This window comes from Ambystoma mexicanum, chromosome 12 (genome assembly GCF_040938575.1).
Source record: "Ambystoma mexicanum isolate Mex_15411 chromosome 12, UKY_AmexF1_1, whole genome shotgun sequence".
NCBI lineage: Eukaryota > Metazoa > Chordata > Amphibia > Caudata > Ambystomatidae > Ambystoma > Ambystoma mexicanum.
The window spans coordinates 617,288,257-617,310,909 of record NC_090936.1 but is presented as its reverse complement, the minus strand read 5'-3'; the positions used below and the strand labels follow the sequence as shown (position 1 = coordinate 617,310,909).

The 22,653-nt window shown below is 42.5% G+C and overlaps 1 protein-coding gene across 1 annotated transcript; it reads right to left on the bottom strand.

Moving 5' to 3' along the window:
* Positions 1 to 16,671: 16,671 nt before the first annotated feature.
* Positions 16,672 to 17,676, bottom strand: LOC138514633 (olfactory receptor 5AR1-like). Its single transcript, XM_069630076.1, has one exon. It carries the CDS (start codon positions 17,674 to 17,676, stop codon positions 16,672 to 16,674), a length of 1,005 nt encoding a protein of 334 aa, XP_069486177.1.
* Positions 17,677 to 22,653: the final 4,977 nt, after the last annotated feature.

Sequence of the window (22,653 nt, the reverse complement as noted above, 5' to 3'; positions counted from 1 at the left end):
TTATGGTTGTAATGTCTCTAGTACCTCCATTAATAATGTCTTTCTCATTTTCTCAGGACCCTCGATCCGAGCGGCGAACCCCTTCAACAGAGAAGCCCATGAGCTGTGAGCAGAGATGGATGAAGATTGCAGGTACGATTCTGCTGCTAACGATGTTTCTTTGTTTTTTCTGCAGGTCCAGAATTCGTCGGGTTCGCGAGAAGCTGGACACGGTGAGCGTCACGTTGCTGTGTTCTTATTCGGGTGTGGTTTAAATAGCCACCGTAAAGGAGTCCAGGTAAAGTAGTCCCTAGGCCACCACACCCAAAACACTAGACCGCATAGCTTGGTTCTAGGAACCCAGCTATGTGGATGCATCCATGTTGGCTGAAAGCCTTAACAAAGTAGTCCCTTAAGCAGATGCCTCTCCCAACTGATGAGCCTGGTGCCTAAGGCACCAGGACTGGCCCCAAGAGGGCTTGAAAAGTCGAAGTCTGGCCTTATTAAAGATTCGAGCCCTGATCTCACCTGGCTTGTGGGCTTGCCAGTGGGGGTCAGGGCTGAGGGCCGTGACACTGTGACTCTGATTTGCTTGATGAGGTAGGTACTACTGTTTTACAGTCTTTTATCTTGCCCTTTTCCTCTTTGGCCTTTTTGTTGTTATTAATGTCTCAAGTTTCTTTTCCTCAGATGAGTTGGAGAGTTTTGGCGTTGCTGTGCTGTATAGGATGAGAATCCCAACAAGGTAAGTGAATGCGCGGTGCACTGTGCTTTCTTGCCTTTCCTTTTTGCTGAGCTGTGCCTGCGCCACTTCCTTTGCAGGTCGTTATAATGTTCCAGGCCGCTGTGATTTTCCGAGATCAAGGAGAGGCTACACCTGGTAAGTGGTTTTCGTTGTCCTTGCGTGGCCGTGAGCGAGCGCTCACTAATAATGTCTCTTTTTGGCTCTCTCAGGTTGCTGCAGCTTTCCGAAGATGGATGCAGTGTTTTGTTAAGAAGAATCCCCGGATCGCGTGTAATCAGGCGAGCAGCTGGTGGTAGTTTGAAGATCGAAGATTCAAGACCAAAGCCAAGCTGCTACTTACAGGTAAGCGCTGAATAATGGTGTTCTTCTTCTTCCAGATACAGGATTCAGCATGTGGCAGGATGCTTGAAACACTGGAGATCAGAACTGGACACGGTGAGTGTTGCGCTGCTAACTGCAGAATAACTCAAAGCATGTGCTGCTGTTTGGGTGTGGATTATATAGCCCAAGTAAAGTAGTTCCTGGTAAAGTAGTCCCAGGCCCAGCCACACCCGAAACACTAAATCGAACTGAGCTATGTGAGTGCCTCTATGTTAACGGAAGTCCCAATCCAAAGGTTGTCCTTCACATAACAATATGAGCCTGGCGCCAAAGGCGCCAGGACTGGCTCCAAGAGAGTCCCTGATGGTGTTTTGTGGCCCTTGAGGCCACAATGGAAGCCTGTAAACTGGCCCCAACCGAAAGGCTGGTTTGGCCATGATGACCAGGGGCATGAATCGTGACAGTATGTCACTAGGGAGAGCCTCACAGCAACTATTGCAGAGGACGGGTTTGTACCGAACCTGTTAGAACACGTTGCTTTTTATGTAATAAACTGAATCATATTTCAAAGGTTTACTGCTGGGCACATGCTGCGAACAGTTAGAGGAGTATTTCCTCTACCAATTGGTCCTATTCAGCATTTATATATTGACTATGTTGATATTCTGCAGGTCTGCAATGGATATAGGTATATACCACCTCACACCCCACAAAATAGTCACAGGGAGGCAAATGAGAACACCTCTAACTCCTCCTTTGAGGACTAGGAGTGATGCCCAGACAACTGCAGAATGTGCATACTTAACATGTGTGACCGCTAGTATCTCTGTCATTTCAGATTAAATAAAGCGGACAGGATGTCGGTCTTAGAACACAGATGAAGAACATACAGCAACCTGAGTTATAGAACCTTCTTTACCTAAATTGTTTAGTGGAGATAAAGTTTTAATAAGGAATTTCACAGAAAGTGGCACAAGCCTAGATTTAGCAGCCCTTTCATTGTTGAGGACATTACTCTGTCAGCAGTTAAAGTCCAAGGGAGACGAGTTTGGATACACCAAGGAGATGTGAAAGTCTACGCTGGAGAGGCCGACATACCCCCAACCCATTCGGAAGCTAGCCAAGGAGAAGAAGTTCAGCATGTGCAGGCTCGATCGATGACGAAGAAGAAGAACACAAAGACTATCCAGTAGATAGACGAAAGAGTACATTTGGACTGTGGTTTCCCTGAAACACTCTTTGTAGCTGCTATAGCAAGGAGTCAGAAAGCTATTATTCTTGAGCCACAGGAAATTGTTGAAATTGGACTGCGGAAGTAAAATGAAAAATGCCTGATTTAGACTTCTCTTTGACGACTGGAAGAGGAAGCAGTTCCCTGATTCAATTCTCACTGAATTTCTCTTTGGTGGGCCACATGGTACTCACTGATGGTGATGTACACAAACTACTTCTTGCTGTCTTCATTATTATACTAAGAGCTTACCCTGCTCTTTTTGGTAGGAACAGTGATGTGCGTTCTTTTATCCAAGATCCTAAAAATGGCCCAGCTATTAGACGTTTATTGGCAGCGATTATAGACCAGATAAAACAATTACCTGAACATCTCTTCCATAGCATGAATGGTCCTATCTAACGATGATACCCACAAAATACTTGCTATGATCTTTTTCTGTTTGTTCAAGTTCATGCTTATCTTGTTCATCGAAACACTAACACTTTTGTGTTCATGCGAGATCCTTTCAATCGTCCTGCAATCAGCTGATTAAAGAAAATATTTTATTGGCAGAGATTTAAAACAAACACACACATCAGAGCATAAAATATGATCAGCACACTCATAGGTCACAGTTCACATAGAAGGAGCACACCTTCAGGGGAAAAAAACGGTCAATTATAATACACTATGACATTCAAGAGCACTCTTATGGGTTGCCGGGTGAGTCCATTGCGGATGCACTCTCCGCTAGATTGACGAGATAACTGTTAAAGGCAGACCATATATTCTTGGTGCGGGAGTGTGGTAAGGTATTCTTCTTCAAAAGTCTGGGACCAGGTAAGTTCAGTCAGCTGATTACGTGAGGACATTGTAGAGCAAATTCAACGACTACCGGAGCATTTAACGAAATTGCCTGAATAAAAAGAGTTTTAGGGTATGGGGGATTGCTATGCATGTGCACTCCTGCCTTATGCAATGGGAAAGTCTAAGGTATTCCTCACTATTGAGATAGAGGTCCAAACAGCTCATTGCTTAACTCATATTGCACTCTGCCTTGCAAGAGGTCAGTTCCAGGGCTGAACGGAATCCTTGGTATGGGTGACAGCAATTGCGGCAATGTATATACATAGGAATGTATAGAACATGGATGTTCTGTGATGCATTTCAGCAAGGTCTGAAACCCTATGATTGGAAAGGATTTCATTGTGACGCAGTTGGAAATTAGCTTATGGCGAAGGAGAATTTGAGAAAGGCTTGGTTGGCCCAGCACCAAGAGTCGAGGCCACAGAGCACCTGGTTGTATGTCAAGAAGCTACAATGAACGTGAGAAAGAAGCAAACTTCTGTTTGAAGTGGAATGAAAAAACACTGAAGGCATCAAAAGTTCATCATTTAATAGTATTATGCAGCAAAAAGCTTGAAAGAGGGGTCTTCAGTCACATGGTCAAGCTCAAAATAGCTTTGAGTCAAGCTACACTGAAACCAGAAGACAAGACTATGCCACACTCCCTTTAATTCTCAGGCAAAGAGAGCTTCTGCAAGGCCAAGTTCAAAGCATTAATTGAATGGCAGGCTAGCGTGTTTGCCAACACAAGTCACATCGCAGTAGGAGTCTTGCGTCTTAATGCATGTGCTCGCTGCGTATGAACTAACTCTGCTTCTAAAGTAATTTACTATATTCCAGCTCAGTAGCATCTCCACAGGGGCAACCCAAAAGAACAACACATGCATAAATCCCACGCCGTGCAGAGGTGTCTTTCTCGCTATACAGGAGGCACTTGCTCATCAAGCACTTTTTCTGCAAGGCAATTTGATATTTTTGTCTTCTTTTTTCAGGAAGAACCTAGTTTGGGTAGCCCCAGAGTTTAGTTCTCATTAGTTCTGCTCCAAATGAAGAAGGATGCTAGTCATATCCTAATCTTAACTTTTATTGCTAAATGTGCTGAACCAGGAGTGCGGGAAATGGCACCCGTGCAGCATGAGCATAGTCAGGGAAAATCCGAATCTCGTGTCACGTGATTCACTAGTGTTAGAATAAAAGAGCAGTATGACTTATTTTAATACAGATGCAATGGCCAGGTAGACATAACGTTATCACAGACATGAAACACAGTGTAGTACTCACCATTCCCACTTTGGCCCAGCATCATTTTGATTGATGTGGAAAAAGACAAAAGATGCCTGCCACAACATTCACTCCTTTTTCATCAGGCTGAGTTCCTGCTCTGTCCTTATGCAGCTATGTCTCGTGTATCAGCGTAATCTCTTTAATGGACCGGTCCCACTTTTCCTGATCAAGGAAAAAGGAGTTGCTGTCTGTTGAAATCAACTGCACAACAATGGCCTCAATATTAGCTATGGGGTAAAGGGGGGTTGCCATTGAGAGATCTCGAGTTCCAATGCATTTAAACGCACGGATGGGCTGACTTAAAAACCAGTCTCAGATGTTTGCAGAGACGGATCAGCATTCAGACAAGCAATGGCAATGCCAACAGTTTCAGCTTTTTTGTAGGCATGGGAAAGGCACTTGCCAAGCACAGCCGTAGTGGTATTAATTGGCCATTGATGGTAGCAGGTGCAAAATGGTGCGCATACATGGGCATCTAATAGCAATGTCCGGCAAATGCCTAATAATTATGCGCAAGCCAAAACTATTGGCTTTGCCAATGCTTGTTTCAATATAGGTGCCTTCCTGCTGCTGGTGTGCTCCACTGCGGCGTGCACCACTGGGTCTCTGATTTCAAGAGTTCCTTAACATTTAGTGGTGCTTAGCAACCACGAAAAGTTACAGAGCTCTTGAAAGCACAGGGGGGCAGGCCAGCAGCTCACAGCGGGGCGCCTGCCGCAGACTCACTCGTCTCAGCTGCTAGCGCCCAGCATTCACAGGACGGCCTCAAACTCAGGCACGGTGACACAGCGCCTGGAATATTGGTGTCTCTGGACACAAGGATGAAACAACATATGTAGCTGTTCTTGCTGAATGCATTTATGTTGCATATCCATATTGTGAAAATATGCACTAGGCCTTGTGTTTGTATGACGGTGTGCTAATGTGCAGTTCAGCTGTGGTGAGGTGGGTGGTAGTAATGTGCTCGCAAGTCCATCTATCGCACACATTAGTTAAGTGCATTCCCTGCATCTGTCTTTGCAATCAAGGTTTACAAACTGCATTTTACTCCAGGGAGTCAAGGCTTTTTCTTTCACTGTGCCGCCGTCGCCTGACAGACGAATACACTGCTTTTCAGTACATCTTTTGAAAGAACCACCGCCTTCCCAATTCGGAATTTTGCTCTCACTTGTTATGCAACCAAAGGCCGAAACACAAACACTGCCTCATTGTGCATAAAATCCCTTTGAAAAACATTAGTGGTGGCGCCTGCTGGGGACTTGAGCCAATGTCAAAGCATTAGATTGGGGAAGCTGTGCTCCTGAGCCGTGCTACTGGTGCCAACTTTCAATGCAGTTTATCACAATTTTGAGAACACAAATTGGCGATAACATGTAATAACATATATGCACATTTTAATCATAATAATACTTCCATTTGTTCATGTATTAAAAGTCCCAGTAGACGTTTTCAAACATCTCACTTAATGTACTTTTAATATACTGCAAAATACAGAAACCCAAGCAAATCAAGGGATTTTGATATAGGGAAAAATATGTTTACAGCTCTGGAAATTGTTGATTTGATTTTGATCCCAACGCTGCCCAAAACTACTGGCATGAGTCAACGCTGCCCAAAACTACTGGCATGAGTAACAACATCATAGATGCCATTTGTAGTAATGCCATGCATAATTCAGGAAAGGAAAACTCCTGGCATCGCTCTTCCCAGTTGTCAGAATACTCCATCCAGCGCCCAGTCTCTGGTATGCGGTACTGATGGCTTTCTGCTTTGTCTGTCAATCTAGCCATAGAGCCCATTCTGTTAGCAAGCTGCTGCTATCATGCAGCATTAAAGCAAGCACCCTTCTTGAATCCATGGCCCCACCTTCAGTGGTCGAAAAAACGCACTGCCCCCAACATTTTGCCGAGCTGTACTTCAATGGCTCACCAACATGTTCATAACATCTCATGTTTTTAAAATGATTTACCCAGAAGAGTCTCAGCAGCTGTCCATGAATACATTTTAAGGAAAGTATTAGGGACATGAGATCGTTTTACCAAATAAAGACGTGAAGGCATGCAGTTGCTGGCTAAGGAGGGGGTGGAGGCGGTGGCGTATTTAGGCTTTCTGCTGCCCTAGGCCCATATAAGTGCATGCCGCGCCAAATTTGCTCCACCTCTGCCAGACTCTACACCTTCACCAGATTACTCCCCTTCAACAAACTCTGTCCACATTGTCCAAACTAGCCCACTTGACCCACCTTTTGACTCCATAACATTATAAGGAAATGTTTTAGGTTGCAAGGATTAGAACGTTATTGCTTATTCTCTATTAATTCAAAAGTCATCTTCTATGTTATTTTAGTTGAAAAAGTGTTTCAGATCTCTCCTGCCCAAGATTTAGAGAAAGCAGTGGGTTCTACAGTTGAGTGCACCAGAGGTAATTGGAACTGCTAAGTGTCTACTTTCGGTTATGTCAGAAAACAATCTTTCGGAGGAAGCGACAAGAATATAAGCCGTCTGCCAACTGGACACAAGTGAGAGAAGGTTGGAATGAGGAATTTTGGTTTCAGTGCTGATATCTGGTTTCTCTCAAAAATTGGCTGCTGTCACTCTATTAGAAGTACTTAGACTGGTCTGTAATATTAATGCAACATAACTAAATATTTACATCCAGTCTTGTCAAATGGTAAAGTTTACATTTGAAATCTATTCAAGTGGTACAGGCACATCTTATAAAAATGTTGACTAAAAATAACTCAACCCTCCTTATGGTTAAAGCTATGGTGTTAGCAGGGGGCAAAACGGAAATAAATCAAGTTGCCTGCTGCAGCCGATGTACCTCCAATCCCTTGGGCTGGAAATCCATTAGAATATGGCAAAATCACAAGTGAAGCGTGTAAACTCTGCTTGGGCATTCACACCTAAGTAGAGTAAAGACAGTGGAGAAGGTTCATGAAATGTTTGGCTGTGCATTCTCATGGTGGAGTAATTTAATGAGGGTGATCCTTAGCATTCAATTGTGGGAAGCAGCAGCATTCCTCGTAGCTGCACAATGCAGGCACCTTTTATAACAAATGCAGTAGTTCATTCTCATTGATATTTGTGCAATTGTTCAAAATACCCAACACTCCAAGATTAAAATTGTACATCGGATCAGGCGTTCCAGACATATATTACCACCGTGGGTATGGTTTAGGCTATAGGTCTTGCCAGCTTGCGATTAAGGTAATTTAAAAGGTTAGTTAACTACGTACAGTTGGTTGGACTGTACACAACGGTTATATGTCGTTTCACTGACTAATTTCTGCTATTACTTCAAAAAACACTTTGAAACTTTTTTTTCTATTTGGAGGTTCCCCCCCAAGCCCTCCCCCTCGCCTATGTTAACCCAATCCCAACCCCCTCCCAACCCCTTTTGACCCCTTAACCACCCCTACATTTGAGATTTGTGAATATAGTTATAGATGTCCTGCTGTCATTTGAAGTAGAGTAAAAGTCCTACCTTGTATTTAAAATATAATTAATTTAAGGATTACTTATAAACATCACAGTTATGCATTGTGTGACATACTTTGCGGTTGGTTCTCCTGGTAGTTTTGAGTCTGCAGCAGGAAACATGTAAAAAGTCAGAAAAAAAGACGAAATGGAAGATTTGGCTGAATTTCAGCGGTTTGAAAATTCGAAATGGCTGAAAGGTTGACCAAATCCCCCATTCGGTGGCAAGGGCTGGGGGGGCTGCAGGTGTGTCCTCCTTGCCCTTGTTCACTATATTGTGAGTGGGGGTTTCAGGGGTGCCCCCTGCAGCCAGTCCAGTAAAAAGTTAAATAAAACAACAACAATAAAAAGGAAAGGACTGGTACATAGTTAAGAGTGCTACTGCAAGGTAAGTAGGTGGTGGGGGCAGTTTTAGGGGCAAGGGCAAAGGCTGATATGTTCTGGGGAGAGAAGACCGAACGTTTTTCTCGGAAAAAAAAACTATCGGTCTTTTCTCCCTCAAACTTTTCAGCCGCAGGCTTTCAACCCTGATCCTGTGAAGCAGAATGCTATTAAAGATACTTGATGGTAAATGCAGAAGGGATGCAATTTGCCTGCTTGCCTGCTTAGCTCTGAGCACCTTCTGTAAAGATGGCTGAACGGATATCTTTATGGGACGCCATTGCAGCTGTAAAACAGTGTGTACTATGAGAAACCCTAAGGTATTCTCATTTCTATCCATCTTGGATTCTCTAAACAGGTGGCCAAGGAAAGGCCATTGCTTTTAGACCCTGAACTTGAGGGTGAAGAAGTGAGAGGGAATCACTGTGTTGGAGGATCCCTGGGTATTGGGATAAAGATGTTTTCAGACTATATGCGGAATCCCATATTTTCACTTCAGGAAGAAATCCCTATTCCAGAAGCTGTTATGGGATATGGTTTCACACATCCCATTAACCCAGGGAATGACAGGAAATATTATAAGCCTAGATGTATTAGAAGGAGGAGAAAAAGGACTAAGATTCACCTGGGTAGAGGGTCCTTGAGGATTGGGAGTGGGATGCTCTTAGGCGAGATATGGTATCTCCCTTTCCTTAGTTATTGACAGCCAGTCTAACACTCACACAACTTTTATGGGCTGTTACAAGCCAGTTCCCCTCATTATTCCGCACACAGCACCTAAAAGTACTGAGACTAAGAAGAGGCAACTCGGAGCAGTGAAGGTTACCTCCCTTCACCATTTGGTTACTGAGACGAGGAAGCTGCATCCCAAACACTGGGAAGGTCAGGCATATCTTCCTAACTATGGTCAGGCAAATCCAAGTGACAAAACACACCTGCAGCCTGTTAGATGGCTGCATGTATATACAATGAGTGGTGAGAGGCAGAAGGGGGAGTGTAGTTGAGAAGCCCGCAGAGAGCCCAGCAGAGAAGCCTGGGAAGACCTTGCAAGGAGATCTGTTCAGGGGGAGCAGCCGTGCTGGGTCTGGACGCCAAACCAGGACACCGGAAAACCTGAAGTGCAGAGGACGCTGGCAGTGTCCATGAGGAAGCAGCAGGGTGACCATTGGCAGAGTTTCAGAGGGACACGTCAGAACCGGGGAGGTCTGAACAGGACTGCAGGCAAGTGTCTGTCCATATATATAGTAGGAAACTATATGAAAACCTAACATTACAAGAGATCATGGTATATTGAATGCGGAACTATATGAAAACCTAGCATTACAAGAATCCAAGTTATACTGTATACCGAACTATCTGAAAACCTAACATCATGAGAAACCAAGGTATACTGAATACCAAACTATATGAAACTTTCACCCTGAAATAAAACAAATGCCTAATTAATAGCGCATTACAGGGAAACTTCCCATTTAAACAGACAAGCAACATAAGAAGACTTTTGAACTTTGAACTGAAACTTAAATCATGGAAAACCTATGTTGCACAACGAATTACATCTAACCTTACAGTTGACTAAATTAAAGGCTAAAGGAAGCCTGAACAGTGAACTTTAATAAGCGAATGCAGCGTGGCAAGGCAACAGCGGTTGTGATACGTGATGGCAGGGCCACGAAGCAATCAAGGAGAAGACAAAGAAATATAAGATTGCACCCTAAAGCCAGGAGGCCCAATAGAGAGCAGTCAAGTACGGCTGGAAATGTGAAGAATCATTTGTTGGAGAAACGTGTTTTATTGTTTTTCATTATTGCTGAAAAAAATCAAACGAAAAATCAGTCTTTGTTTCAGGGATATTTTATTAGAAATGTTAATTGCATGCAGTGAACTACCAACATTTGCACCTATGTACTGTTAGGACCTCTGCATGCAATTTAAAAAAAGAGTTACAAGATGGAGTGTAACACCAAAGAGTAAAACAGGACATATGCAAATGCACTCCTTAGTGTTCCTCTCAATCTCATGGAGAAATAATTGTGCCCCGCAAATTACGCTTTGGGGTCAGCATGTATTAATGGATTCTGCCTGGTCCTTTGCAGGTGCAAAACCGAGTGGGATTCCATAGCCCACTGACAAGATGGAGGCGGCCAGCGTGGCAGCAATCTGATCTCTGCTCCATGCCCCTCTGTCGCCTTCTCATTGCAGGAAAATGGGGCAGAGCGTGAAATAGAGGCATGAAAGCATTGCTCCTTGCCTTTAAATTTCCATTTACAGCTACCGTCCATTTTAAATTAAGCTTGTTCTGTCTTGGTTCAACTTATATGGAATAGGTTCTAGCTAAATTTGGAGGAGGTCCAGTTAGTCTTATTTGCTCTATTCCTTATCACACTGCAAGACAAAATAATGGGCTAAACCTTTTTACTGCATTGAAAACTTCTTGGTGTACTACGCATTGAAGCAAAATATGCTTACTTTCTTCATTTGTTAGGCCCTGCTCCCTTGGGTGTTTGTTGTTATTAACCTACAATTCCCCTCCATTGGAACGTATTTAATCTTCACCCCAAGCGCATGCTTTTTCAGTTATCACTCTTATTATGCACTTTTGCCCTTTATCCCCCTTGTGCTTGCCCTCCCCATTCCCACCAGCACTTAAATAATCTGAATGTTCCAAGGCTGTAAATATCAGAACCCCTCTGTTCCTTTTATCTTGGATTCCACAAAGGGACTGCACTCACAGCAGGCACCTTATAAAACGCCAATAAAAATAAAATGACATGAATAAATCAATAGTAGGCTGGTGGTAAAATGTCCTTCTGGTGGCTTAGAAAGTGGAAATGGTGGTGTTAATCTCATCAACTTTACGATCCCACATAGTCATACAGCAGAGAACCTATTCTAATTTAGAATCCTCGATGTGCAATATCAGTCCATACACATTTGTTATTGCATTTATACAGATGATTTATTCATAACAAGATAAATAAACAGAATTCATTAATCAGAACCTATTTAGTTTTGTTGTCGACTAGTCTGTCCTGCGCCTGCCCACACGTGTTTTGACCTTCCAGTCTTTTTCAAGAAAAACAAAGAATAAAGTCACATTACAATACATATTCACTCATAGCGTTTCAATTCTTCATATGACACAATTCTTAAATATTGATAGGGTAAATATAGGTGTGGTCACTAGGCTTAAACGCAACTTGCGCTTCACTCTGGTTTTTTGGGCTTTGTGCAGTTTTGCTAGAGCTGAGAGGTTGCCGGTGGTTGAAGTGTTCCCCACACCTCGTGTTTTATCTGGATTGTGTAATTGCCCGGTTACCTTGTGCTTAAGACCCGGAGGGGTCGAAACACGTGTCCGCTAACCACAATAATGATAATGATATTGAAGAACAGAATTCAACATTATAAACCATAATAGCAAGATTCTTTAATGACCTTGAGAGCAAGGTAACCAGCCAATTACACAACTTAATTATTGATAGTATCACGATAGCTTATGTAGCATCCCTATCATGTCTCGCTCCTCAATTCCACCGAAAATATTCAGTCATAATTTCAAAAACACATGAACAGCATTCTCTGCTGAAAATTTCAGATCATCCTTGATCAGGTAGTAGTGCTTCCCATGTGTATTATTTGTATTCATCTGACACAGGCTATTGGAAGGGAGCGGCAGCAAGACTCGGACACACTGGACTCGTAGTTGTGGTCCTAAACTTTTGTTTGAGGAAAAGTGGGGTTAAAAGAATGCCTATTTCCCCGTAACACTAAGCCGGGTTTCCCTGCCTCAACAAAACTAACTATTGAAACCGTCTGTGCCAGGATGTACAAAATAAAGTACACTGTCCTGAGTCCAAATCCTAATCTGTCCCTCACAAGTTAAACTCAAAATAATGTGAAAAGGGAAAATGTATTGGCTGGCCACTTCTCAAAACAAATGAAGTTCACAGTTGCTCAAAAGGGGCATCATTCCCTCCTTTTGGGTTTCTTATAGCTCCTGGTGTCGAATACAGTGTTTCAAAACTTCCTTTTACATCAACATTTTTCCTCCTTTTGGACCAATTACCAGCCTTGGTTTACTCTCTGGCCAAGGTTTTCTGCTTAATTTATTTGCCAGATATACGTGGTCCACTATCCTGCCAAGTATTTGCAATATTTTCTCAAAACCGGTACGAGGAAGAATAGGGTTGGACCCGGGTATCTCAGCTTTGCTATTATATTTTCAGGTCCCCAGATCCCCTTCCCCCAACTGATACCTGTTCACATGGTTCTGGGGTGAGGCGTTTCTCAATAATGCCTTTGTTTCAATGCTGTTGGACTCTCTGGAATCTGCTGTGAGTCTCTGGCTTGGTGTCGGCACCAGTTGAGCATCTTTCGTCAATGCTGCCTGTGTGTCATTGTTGTTGGACTCTCCAGAGTCTGAGGCGCATCTCTGGCTTGGCTGTGGCACCAGCTGAAGAAACGAATGTCCTTTTGGGTCCCGAACTGTCCTCAACTCTGCTGCAGAGGTTGTGGACCGGTCGTCAAATTCCCAGTTTGTTTTGAAGCAACGCTTACTGGGTGCCGCCTCTGATCTCCCTTCTGCTGTGGAGGTCGCAGACTGGTTCCCAGTCCCCTGCTTTGATTTTTGATGTTCGCTCCGCCTCCTGTCATTAGAAGGCAATCATGCATACTGACCTTTACTTCTGAGCTCCCAGCTGATACAACAGTTAAGGCCGAACTGGAATTCCTCAGTTTGTTCTCCTGTTTTCCACTTGTCTCGTCTCTTCCACTTCCCTCGTCTGCGTCCACAACTTTTCGAACTACTCCAACTACCAATCCCCCGGACTTGTCCTTCTTCTCTTTTGGGTCTGACATTGCTTCCAGCTATTGAGGAAAGACTAGAGCGTTCGCCACTTTCTCATGCCGGCTTTGTGCATCCTCAGGGGGCCTCCTCGTCTCAGTTGGTTTATTATTGTTCATTGTACGATTCTCATTGTTCTTCCTCGACGTAGTCTTATGTAGCCCTGGAACTAATTCCATTCTACACATGTACATTGGTTGATGTGGTATATGTGTATTAAAAATAGGGCAAGTGGCAAGAACCTTTTGGCCATGGTGGGGTTTAGCCGCTGGAGCAGTGTTTGTTTGTTAAAAACGACGTTATCCTTGGATTTCTCAAACTCTATAAAACACAAACTTCTAGTCTTTTCAATTGGCAGCCCTGAGGAAGACCACCACTGGCCGAAACACATGTTAGCGGAGTCATGAAGTCAATAAATAACCGCAACCAAAAACAGAAATACTTCTGACTATTCATTGATAAAAAGCGATTACCAATATTGTGCATCATGCACAGGTTGAGAGGGCCACACACTCACCTTATTATTTTCTCATTTTGGAACCCTTGGCCGGAGTCCCTGTGAGTCTCCTTCCCTGCTGCCCCCTATTAAAAATATTTCTACTGACGACAGTTCGGACTCAGGAACGTCTTTTGTTGCGCATTTTCTCTTCACTTCCTATTTATATTCCTATATATGTTTCAGTTATGGGGAATTGCCAATGAATTGGTGTATTATGTTCACCGATTTAGATCTTTGGTTCCACCTTTCCTCTTCTCTGTGCCAGATAATAACTTAAATATGCTCACTTTGCCTACATGTTTTGAATGCAATAGGGCTGATTCAAAAAAGCTTTTCTCAAAGCAAAAGAGACTGATTCGTGGAAAATTCATATTTTAAATTAATTTTAACCTGGCACTTTGCATAAGATGCGGCATTTGAAAACCTGGCAACTCTTTATGCATGCCCATGAATTGTAGCTGTGGCAAAGGGTATGGGAAATAGGTGCATGCCCATAAAAGCATAAAAGAGCATGTATATAAATGTTGCCGTAAAATCATTTTTCAAAACACTTAGGTTACATTTGGACATTAAAGAAAACGTGTTTTAAAGGTTTTTTGGTAACAAAGGTTCCCAGTTAGACATGGTATAAGCTTATTCCAGAGTAAGATCACATCATTCCAGATCACAAATGTTGAGTGTATGGGGGCCATTTTTGTGAATCACGTGTAAAGAAACTTTTTTTTTCTGACAGTGGTTAGTTACCCCTGATTTCTGTGAGAATCCTCTCTGTGGTCAATAGGTTGGATCAGTTATTGACCTAAGGCAAAAAAGGAGAAATATATACTAGAACATTGATTCTTTGTGAATAGGACTTAAAGTATTAAACATAATCCATTAATAATGTGTAAAATCCATACCTTCTTTGCTGATAAAGTCATGTGTCATTAAAATACCATCACAAATACTAGCATTCTAGTAATATGGTGAGACATTTCTTAACTGATCCCATCCAATCGGATCTGCCACCAGGTCCCAATAAACCTGAGTTTCAGTTCATACCGACCCCCGAGACTGACATCTCCCACATAGTTAGTAAAATGCAACCCCACTCGTGTCAGTGGGAGGTTTGTCCATCCAGTCTTTTTATCGACTGTCTGGATGTGCTGAGCCCCTGGATGACAAAATTGGTCAACCTCTCATTTGCTGAGGGATCTGCACCCCATATCCTTAAGGAAGCGTGGATTACCCCAATCCTGAAGAAAGATAATCTTGATCCAATGACCACAGACAATTATTGCCCTATAACCAAAGTGCAGTTTCTTCTCAAGATTCTGGACAAGGTAGCATGCCTACAATTTCAGAGCTTCATTGAAAAGAATATCCTTGGAGTACATCAGTCTGGTTTCAGAACCAGACGGGGCACAGAGACTGCCTTACTGGATCTTAAATGTAGCCTGTCCAATATTGTTGATCATGGTCAGCTGTCGCTCTTGATGCTTTTTCACCTGGCCGCCATGTTTGATCTGGTGGATCATGCCTTACTGGTGGACAGGTTGGAATCCATAGTTGGGTGCTCGAGTCTAGCAACACAGTAGGTTGCCTCCTTCCTTGGTCATTGCAATGTCACAGTTGCCACTGACAATGCCTGTTCCATTCCTACACCTATTATATTTGGAGTCCCACAGGGATCATGCACCTTGCCTTCTTTATTTTATGTCTCTATCATTCCTTTCCTGAGACTGCTAGACGACCTGGGTGGCTTCTACACTAACTATGCTGAAGACAGCTAGGTCGTCATGCAACTCTCAGGTTTGTACTCAAAGGACTTATTGAATCTTAATAGCATCTATTCTGCCATTCATGAATCAACGGCAGCCAACTCTTTGGCCCTTAACACCAAAAAACAGAATTACTGATTGTGGCCTCTGGTGAGAAACTCGCAAACCTGCCAGCTGAGTATAACAGCTCAGTATCTCCAACAGTATTATCCCAGTTGCTAAGAAGGTTAAGACCCTTGGTGTTATACTGGACGCTGAATTAACAATGAACCAGCATGTTGCTCAGACTCTGTCCTCCTCTTGCCTGATTAATAATCTGCTCTATCAGATTTGGTCAATTGTGTCACATGATAATGCGTCCACTTTGGCCTCTGCCCTCGTAAATTCCGGACTGGACTATTGTAACAGTCTTCTGAGTGGCTCCTCTCAGTCTAACCTAGCTGCATTTCAGGTATGGCAGAATGGAGCAGTACGCACTATGGTTTATCTAAACGTGCCCATATAACCGCTTCCAGGCGGGATTAGCACTGGCTACACGTTAAATACTGCATCGCACATTCTATTCTCACGCTGACCCATAAGTGTTTGACTAATGCAGCCCCAAAGTACCTCAGGGACCGCTTGCAGGCATATGTTCCTCTTCGCAGTCTTAGATTCATGGATCAATCCAGACTCGTGATATGGTATGATATTCTACGATATATGATATGATACGATATGATATGGCATTTATAAGGCGCCTATACACAAGTGTAGCCTAGGTTTAGGTTGGTGAAGTCTGGTGCATCCGTTTTGATGTGCAAGCCCATAATCTGATTTTCCCGGCTTTCCCGCCGTCTCTATGTGATTGTCTTTGTGTGTTCTATGTGCACCCTGAGGCCTCCAGGCATGTGGGGCATTATACAAGTTCAAATAAATTATATATCGAATCAGTTCTTTTCATAGTAATTTCCTAGCAACTATAATATGTACAATGCCAAGCACTATGAAATCATGTCTACAAGGTGTGTTATGCAAACTAAAGTCATTGTTCATCACAAAGGACCAGTCAGTTATTCTCTTCAAGTGTTCACATATCAACATTAGCTTGTCATACAGCTAATGTTAAGCCCATACATAACACATATATATGCATCAAAAACCATCCTCCATGATGTACATCCTAGCATTGTGCCTAGGGGAAAAATACACAATAGTAAAGAAAGAGACAGCTAGAAAGAGACAACATTTTGAAATGAATTGAACAAATGATACACTACAACTCTATTGTTCCTATTATTGCACATGTCACAAGTTAAATGCATTAAGAGACAGAACGTCCTTAAATATAACTCTTCAGTTTCCAAAAAGCTCCTTTGACCTCCTTATTCCTGAGACAATAGATGAGGGGGTTCAACATTGGAATTACCACTGTGTAGAAGACAGACACCACTTTATCCTGCGTCAAAGAAAAGCTGGATGATGGCTTGAGATACATGAAAAAGATGGTCCCAAAGAAGATAGAGACAACTGTAATGTGGGAGGCACAGGTGGAGAAAGTCTTGCGTCTTCCCGCTGCAGAGCGAATCCTCAGAATTGTTCTGATGATGTTACCGTAGGAGGTCAAGATGATTACACAAGAGGGTGCTCCCAGAGAGGTGATAGTGACTAAAAGGAACACTTGGTTGGTGGATGTGTCGGTGCCCGAGAGCTCCCAGAGGGGTAGCATTTCACAGAAGAAATGATTTATCTGATTGGACCGACAGAAGGGCAGACTAAATGTGCAGGCAGTATAACTGACTGCTAACAAGAGGCTCCCACTGTATGCTACAGACACCAGCAGAACACAGGCCTCCCTGTTCATGATGACCCTATAAAGCAATGGGTTACATATAGCCACATATCGATCATAGGCCATCACTACCAGAAGAAAACATTCAGAAGACGCAAACAGATAGAAACTGAACAGTTGTACAGCACACCCAGAGAATGAGATGGCCTTGTTATTAGAGAGGAAGTTGGCCATTGCTTTGGGAGTCACTGTTGTAGAGTAGCATAAATCAATACATGACAGGTTACTGAGGAGAAAGTACATAGGAGTGTGGAGCTGGGAATCAACCATTATTAAAAGAGGTATACCCACATTACCCAGTACAGTCACAGCATAAATCACAAGAAATAGACCAAAGAGCAGTTCCTGAATGTGTGCATCATCACTAAGCCCCAGAAGAATGAACTCCAGCACCAAGGTCTCATTCCAACTTTTCAATGGCTGTTTTTGAGAGGTTTCAATATTCGGAACCTGATGCTTTATCCCAAAATCGGTGTCCGAAGAAGGGGAATTCATCACCAAAGCTCCATATTACAGCTCAACCTATAAACAATTGTTAATATTTAGAAAACCTATAAAATGGAGATGAGCCGAATTGTAAGACGTCAGCTTCAGAGCGTTGATTCCCTGTGTTGTTGAGACTTGATGAATGCACCAACACTCTGCTACTGCTGAAAGAGGACATAAACATACAATCTGAGTGACAAATGGAGTAAGCTGTGAACAAATTTATGTTACCTATTGAAATCTCCAATTTCTGATCGATGGACGTGCTACAGAACATGGTAAAGAATAACAGAAAGGAGAAAAGATATTTTTGGTAGCCTTCCATGAGTAATGGACCTGTATCTGTGAAATGAATTGCTCACTTGTCCCTCTTTTTCCTCTCAGTAATGTGTCACCCTCTCTATTTCTAGAAATGAGCAGATTAATTGTTTGGATGAAGAAGGCTATGGACTAATGCAAAGCTAACTTTACGACTGTTTATAATTAATTCTTCAGTTTCTTGCTTGATAGCCTGATATCTTATCATTTTTATGAAAAATCATTTTTGCTGGGAAAAAAACAAGATTCACCATGCAAATCCACAGTGTACATTTCATAGGACAATGGCAAACATGACCCTAGGGTTCAAAAGAAGTTGTAAAGCACTTGGCTATAGGTCATGTTGGACAATGGGCCTCATTACGACTCAGGCGGTAAGGGGTTTACGGCGGCGTAAACAGCGCCGACCCTTACCGCCTGATTCCGAGGTCCCTTAGCGCCATGGAGGTTTTAACACCTGCTTTTAGCAGGTGTTAAAATCCATGGCGCTAAGGGACCTTGATGTTAATTACGCCACCGTAATTTACGGTGGCGTAATTAACGCCTTCCCCACTCCCATTATGCCCTATGGGGCAAAAATGGGAATGGGGAAGGGTAAATGGGGATTGGGGACTTACCGCCCCGCCAACCTCGGAATGGGGCGGTAAGTCCGCCAACCACCATGGCGTAAACATAGTTTACGCCATGGTGGTAAAGGTACGACCCAGGCGGTAACTTACCGCCTGGGTCGTAATGAGGCCCAATGTCGTTTAAGGTAACATTTCTTTCAAGAAGGGCATTGGCATTCTTTAATGGTTTGCCCGTTCAATATAATGGGAGGCAAACGGGATGGTGGATAATGGGGTGATTGCGAAACAGTGGATTTCATGTGAGGTAAACATTTGTTTCAGTTCTGAGGTGAACCTGCATCTCAAATATTTTAACCATTGGGTCAACGCTCTACTCACTGATTTCATCCACAAAAATGTGAAAATGGTAAGTTTCATCCTGTTAAGTGTCATTGCAGTCATAAATGATATACATATGTCTATACGTAGTGGGTGGTATGCAGGGGTGGAAAAAAGGGAGAAAGTAGTGACATGGTGGAGATGGTAGGTGTAATAGAGCACTTCAGTAAAAGAAAAAAGAAATAAATGTCATGATGAAACTTACCCAAATGAAATGTACCACTTTCAAATTTTGGGGGATGCACTCACATAGAACTGGTCATTATCAGTTTTGGTCAATATAGAAATAGCAATAATTAGGGAGTCAATGTACTCAAAATATTACAGAAATTAGATATCTAACGTGTCTTTTAATGACTAACCTGTGAAGTCTCTTATGAAATAGATTTTGAATGCACTCATACAACAAAGGGATTACAATATACACAACGATTTGGATTTTTATAGTTTTAAGGTTCATCAATCAACTAATTTATACTATACTAGGAGTTGCCTGCGGCTTCACTCATGTGGATTTCGGGATTTGGTACAATTGGTTTCAAAAGACATGAGTTTTTTGTATGAGCTCACTCTGGAACAGGCCACTTAAAACTGCCCATGTGAGAAGCAGTCTTCCCTTAGGTCAATCCCTGCTACCTTTAAAGTCTGCCCCTGAGATTTTTTGATGGGCGTGGCGAAACAAACCTTTAAGGGGAATTGAAGTCTTTTGAATTCACAAATATATTCTGAAGGTATAAGGGGTATTTTTGGTATGCAAAAACAGTGAGGTTGAGGTGTGTCAGGTATTTGGAAGCGCTTGAGCATGAATCTTTAAACCAAATACTTCCTCAAATAACACATAAAACCGGCTGCAGCATCCAAGTAGAACAAGTAGGCACCTCTAACCCACATAACGTAACATAGAAAAACAGTAAATGTTCCACAATCAGATGCGCTGCCAACGTATATACATAGAGCAAAATATAGCTATTAGAATTTATAAAGAACGCCCCTGATTCAACAAAAGATTATTATGTCTGGATGACACAGCCCCGGATTTCCGGTGCTTCTATAAATTCGGAACACCGACGCGCCCGCGTCGCAACTGACCATGGGACGCATGGGTGCGGGTGAGATTCAGTACATGTAATGCCACCTATGGCAGACTGCATATCAATATGAAATTTCACCTGGACTTTCCAAATAATGTAACGAGCGCAGGAAATCGACCAGAATACAAAAATAACGTTCCAGCGCAATTTTAAGGGGACATGCATTTGCTAGAACATACATTGGAACAGAGTTTTGCCTTGAAAAAGACCTGTGGAGGTCGAAACACGTGTTGGCATATGACTCTGTCATCTTGGCATAAAAATCTTGGAAATATGGACAATCAATTCAATTAAACAAACGTCAATATGACATATGACTGTGTCATCCAGACATTATAACCTTTTGTTGAATCATGGGCGTTCTTTATAAATTCTAATAGCTATTTTTTGCTCTATGTATATAAGTTGGCAGCGCATCTGATTATGGAACATTTACTGGCCAGAACCGGTCCGGCAATAATATCACAGGTGCTCCCACTTAGAGAAGAAGTTTATGTTCAGGAAGACCAGGAGTATTTAAAGTGTTTTAAGAACTCAATGGGGTTGTGGACTGCGTCATCACTTTGAACCACTGAGTTTACAGATTTTTACTTCATTTGGACTCCTCCAAAGGAATTAATAAGTATCTTATTGATTACAGTTGTCATGCTGTTCTTTGGTGTTAAAACGGCACGCTCACATAAGCATTCTGTAGATTTCTCCATTACATTTTTTTTTATATCAGGGCACATTTTGGATGTTTGTTTTATTATTTATAATGCGCGATCATACCCTAAGGTAACAGGGCTCAGCAGTTACATGTATATGCAAAGCTTGGTTACAGCAGCAGGAATATATACAAACACAGTAAAAATAATAACAGGCTTATATACAAATATACAGATAGGCACATGTAGGTACAAAATGTGCAGAGGGAAGGAAAGCGAGGCACTTAACATCAGGATGTGTTGACAAGCCTACGTTTTCAACCATAGGACAACCTTAGATCGGACGTTTTGATAATGCAGGTTCATTCTGAGCGTGGGGGGTAGGGAGTTCCACAGTTTAGCTGCTTTCACTGGGAAACTGCTGCCCTCTATGGGGGAGCATTTAAAGTTCGGGACAGAAAGGCAGTCTTTATATACTGTTCTTGTGGGTCTCAAGGAGGTCTGTCTGTGAAATCTGTCAATCAAGTAAGTCGGAGCGACTTTATTGAGAGATTTGTGAGTAAGTGACAGGGTTTTTAGGAGAATTTTGTCTTTAATAGGGAGCCAGTTGTTCTTTTGGTTATGTAATGTAATATGATCTCTTCTAGAGATGCCCAATGCCGCTCTTAGGGCGTTATTCTGAAGAGTTTGTAGTTTGCTAGTGGTGGCTTTGGAAGACCCAAGATAGAGAGCGTTGCAATAGTCCAGACGGGACAATATAAGGGCTCTAGAGAGGGTCAAACAGCTAGTGTCAGACAGAAACGGTTTGGCTGCACAGATCAATTTACACGTGTAGGCCGTGGAAGAGGCTAAGGAATTCACCTCTCTGTTGAAAGAGAAGTTTGAATCCAGATAAAAGCCCAGCGTTTTGACCTCTCGCTCAACTTCGATGCTATTGCAATCAATTGTGAAAGAGGAGTAGGCAGGGCCTAGTTTCTTTAAGCTAGAGGTAGTGCCTAAAATGATAAGTTCAGTTTTGTCATCATTCAGGCATAGTCCATGTGTGGCCATCCATGCCTGGATGATGATGTACACTCTATTCACCAAGGCCAAATCCTCTTCATAGACCCCAGAAAAGGGAGGAGGATCTGGGTATCAGATCTGCTAGGGAATTGAAGACTATGCCTTGGTCAGAAGGGATGACAATTTTGCTCTCAAATAAGGGATACTCTCTGTTACCAATTTTAAGAAGCAGTTCGGAAAATACTTTATAATGAAGCTTTAAAATGTGAATTTTTACTTTTCTAACATCTCCCATTTTAGATATGGGTATTCTTAAAATAAATCCACCCCCCCTTTTCCACCTCTCTTGGCTGGATTTTTGGAAAATGGTAAAACATATGTTTCTCTTTTTTTGAAGAAGAATCTAAAACCCAATTTTCACGTTTGTAACATTTTTGGTTTTTGTGATATGAGCACTCTCATAAAAAAATGCACCTCATGTTTTCACCCCTCTAGGTACGGAATTTCCCAAAATGCTTCATTAGCGGGTGCCTACGTCATGAAAACAATGTACCTTCCACATTTCATGATCCTACGTTGAACGGTTTGAGCTGGGTGCTGATGAGTCAGTCAAAAATCCAACCGCTCTGCCCTTAAAGATGGAATTTCCAAAATCCTTCCTTAGTGGGTGCCTACATCATGAAAACAATGTACCTTCCAAATTTCACATTCCTAGGTTAAACTGTTTGAGCTGGGTGTTCATGAGTCAGTCAGAACTTCTTCTTTTATAAATATTGATTTTATGAATGGTTAAGAAGATCTTGTAAAGCAATTAACTTACCAAAATGCCTACATAAGGGAGGCCACGTACAAAAGGCAGCATCTCATACATAGGTATTTAGGGGTGTGGCCTAGATGTTAGCCGGATGAGTAGGGGTGTCGCTAGGTCTGGGAAAGATCTGGGGCTACCCTAATGTTGAGACTATCAGGACATTAATTTCT

Coding starts and splice junctions, on each gene's coding strand:
- LOC138514633 (XM_069630076.1), bottom strand. CDS start 17,676: ATGAATTCCCCTTCTTCGGACACCGATTTTGGGATAAAGCATCAGGTT.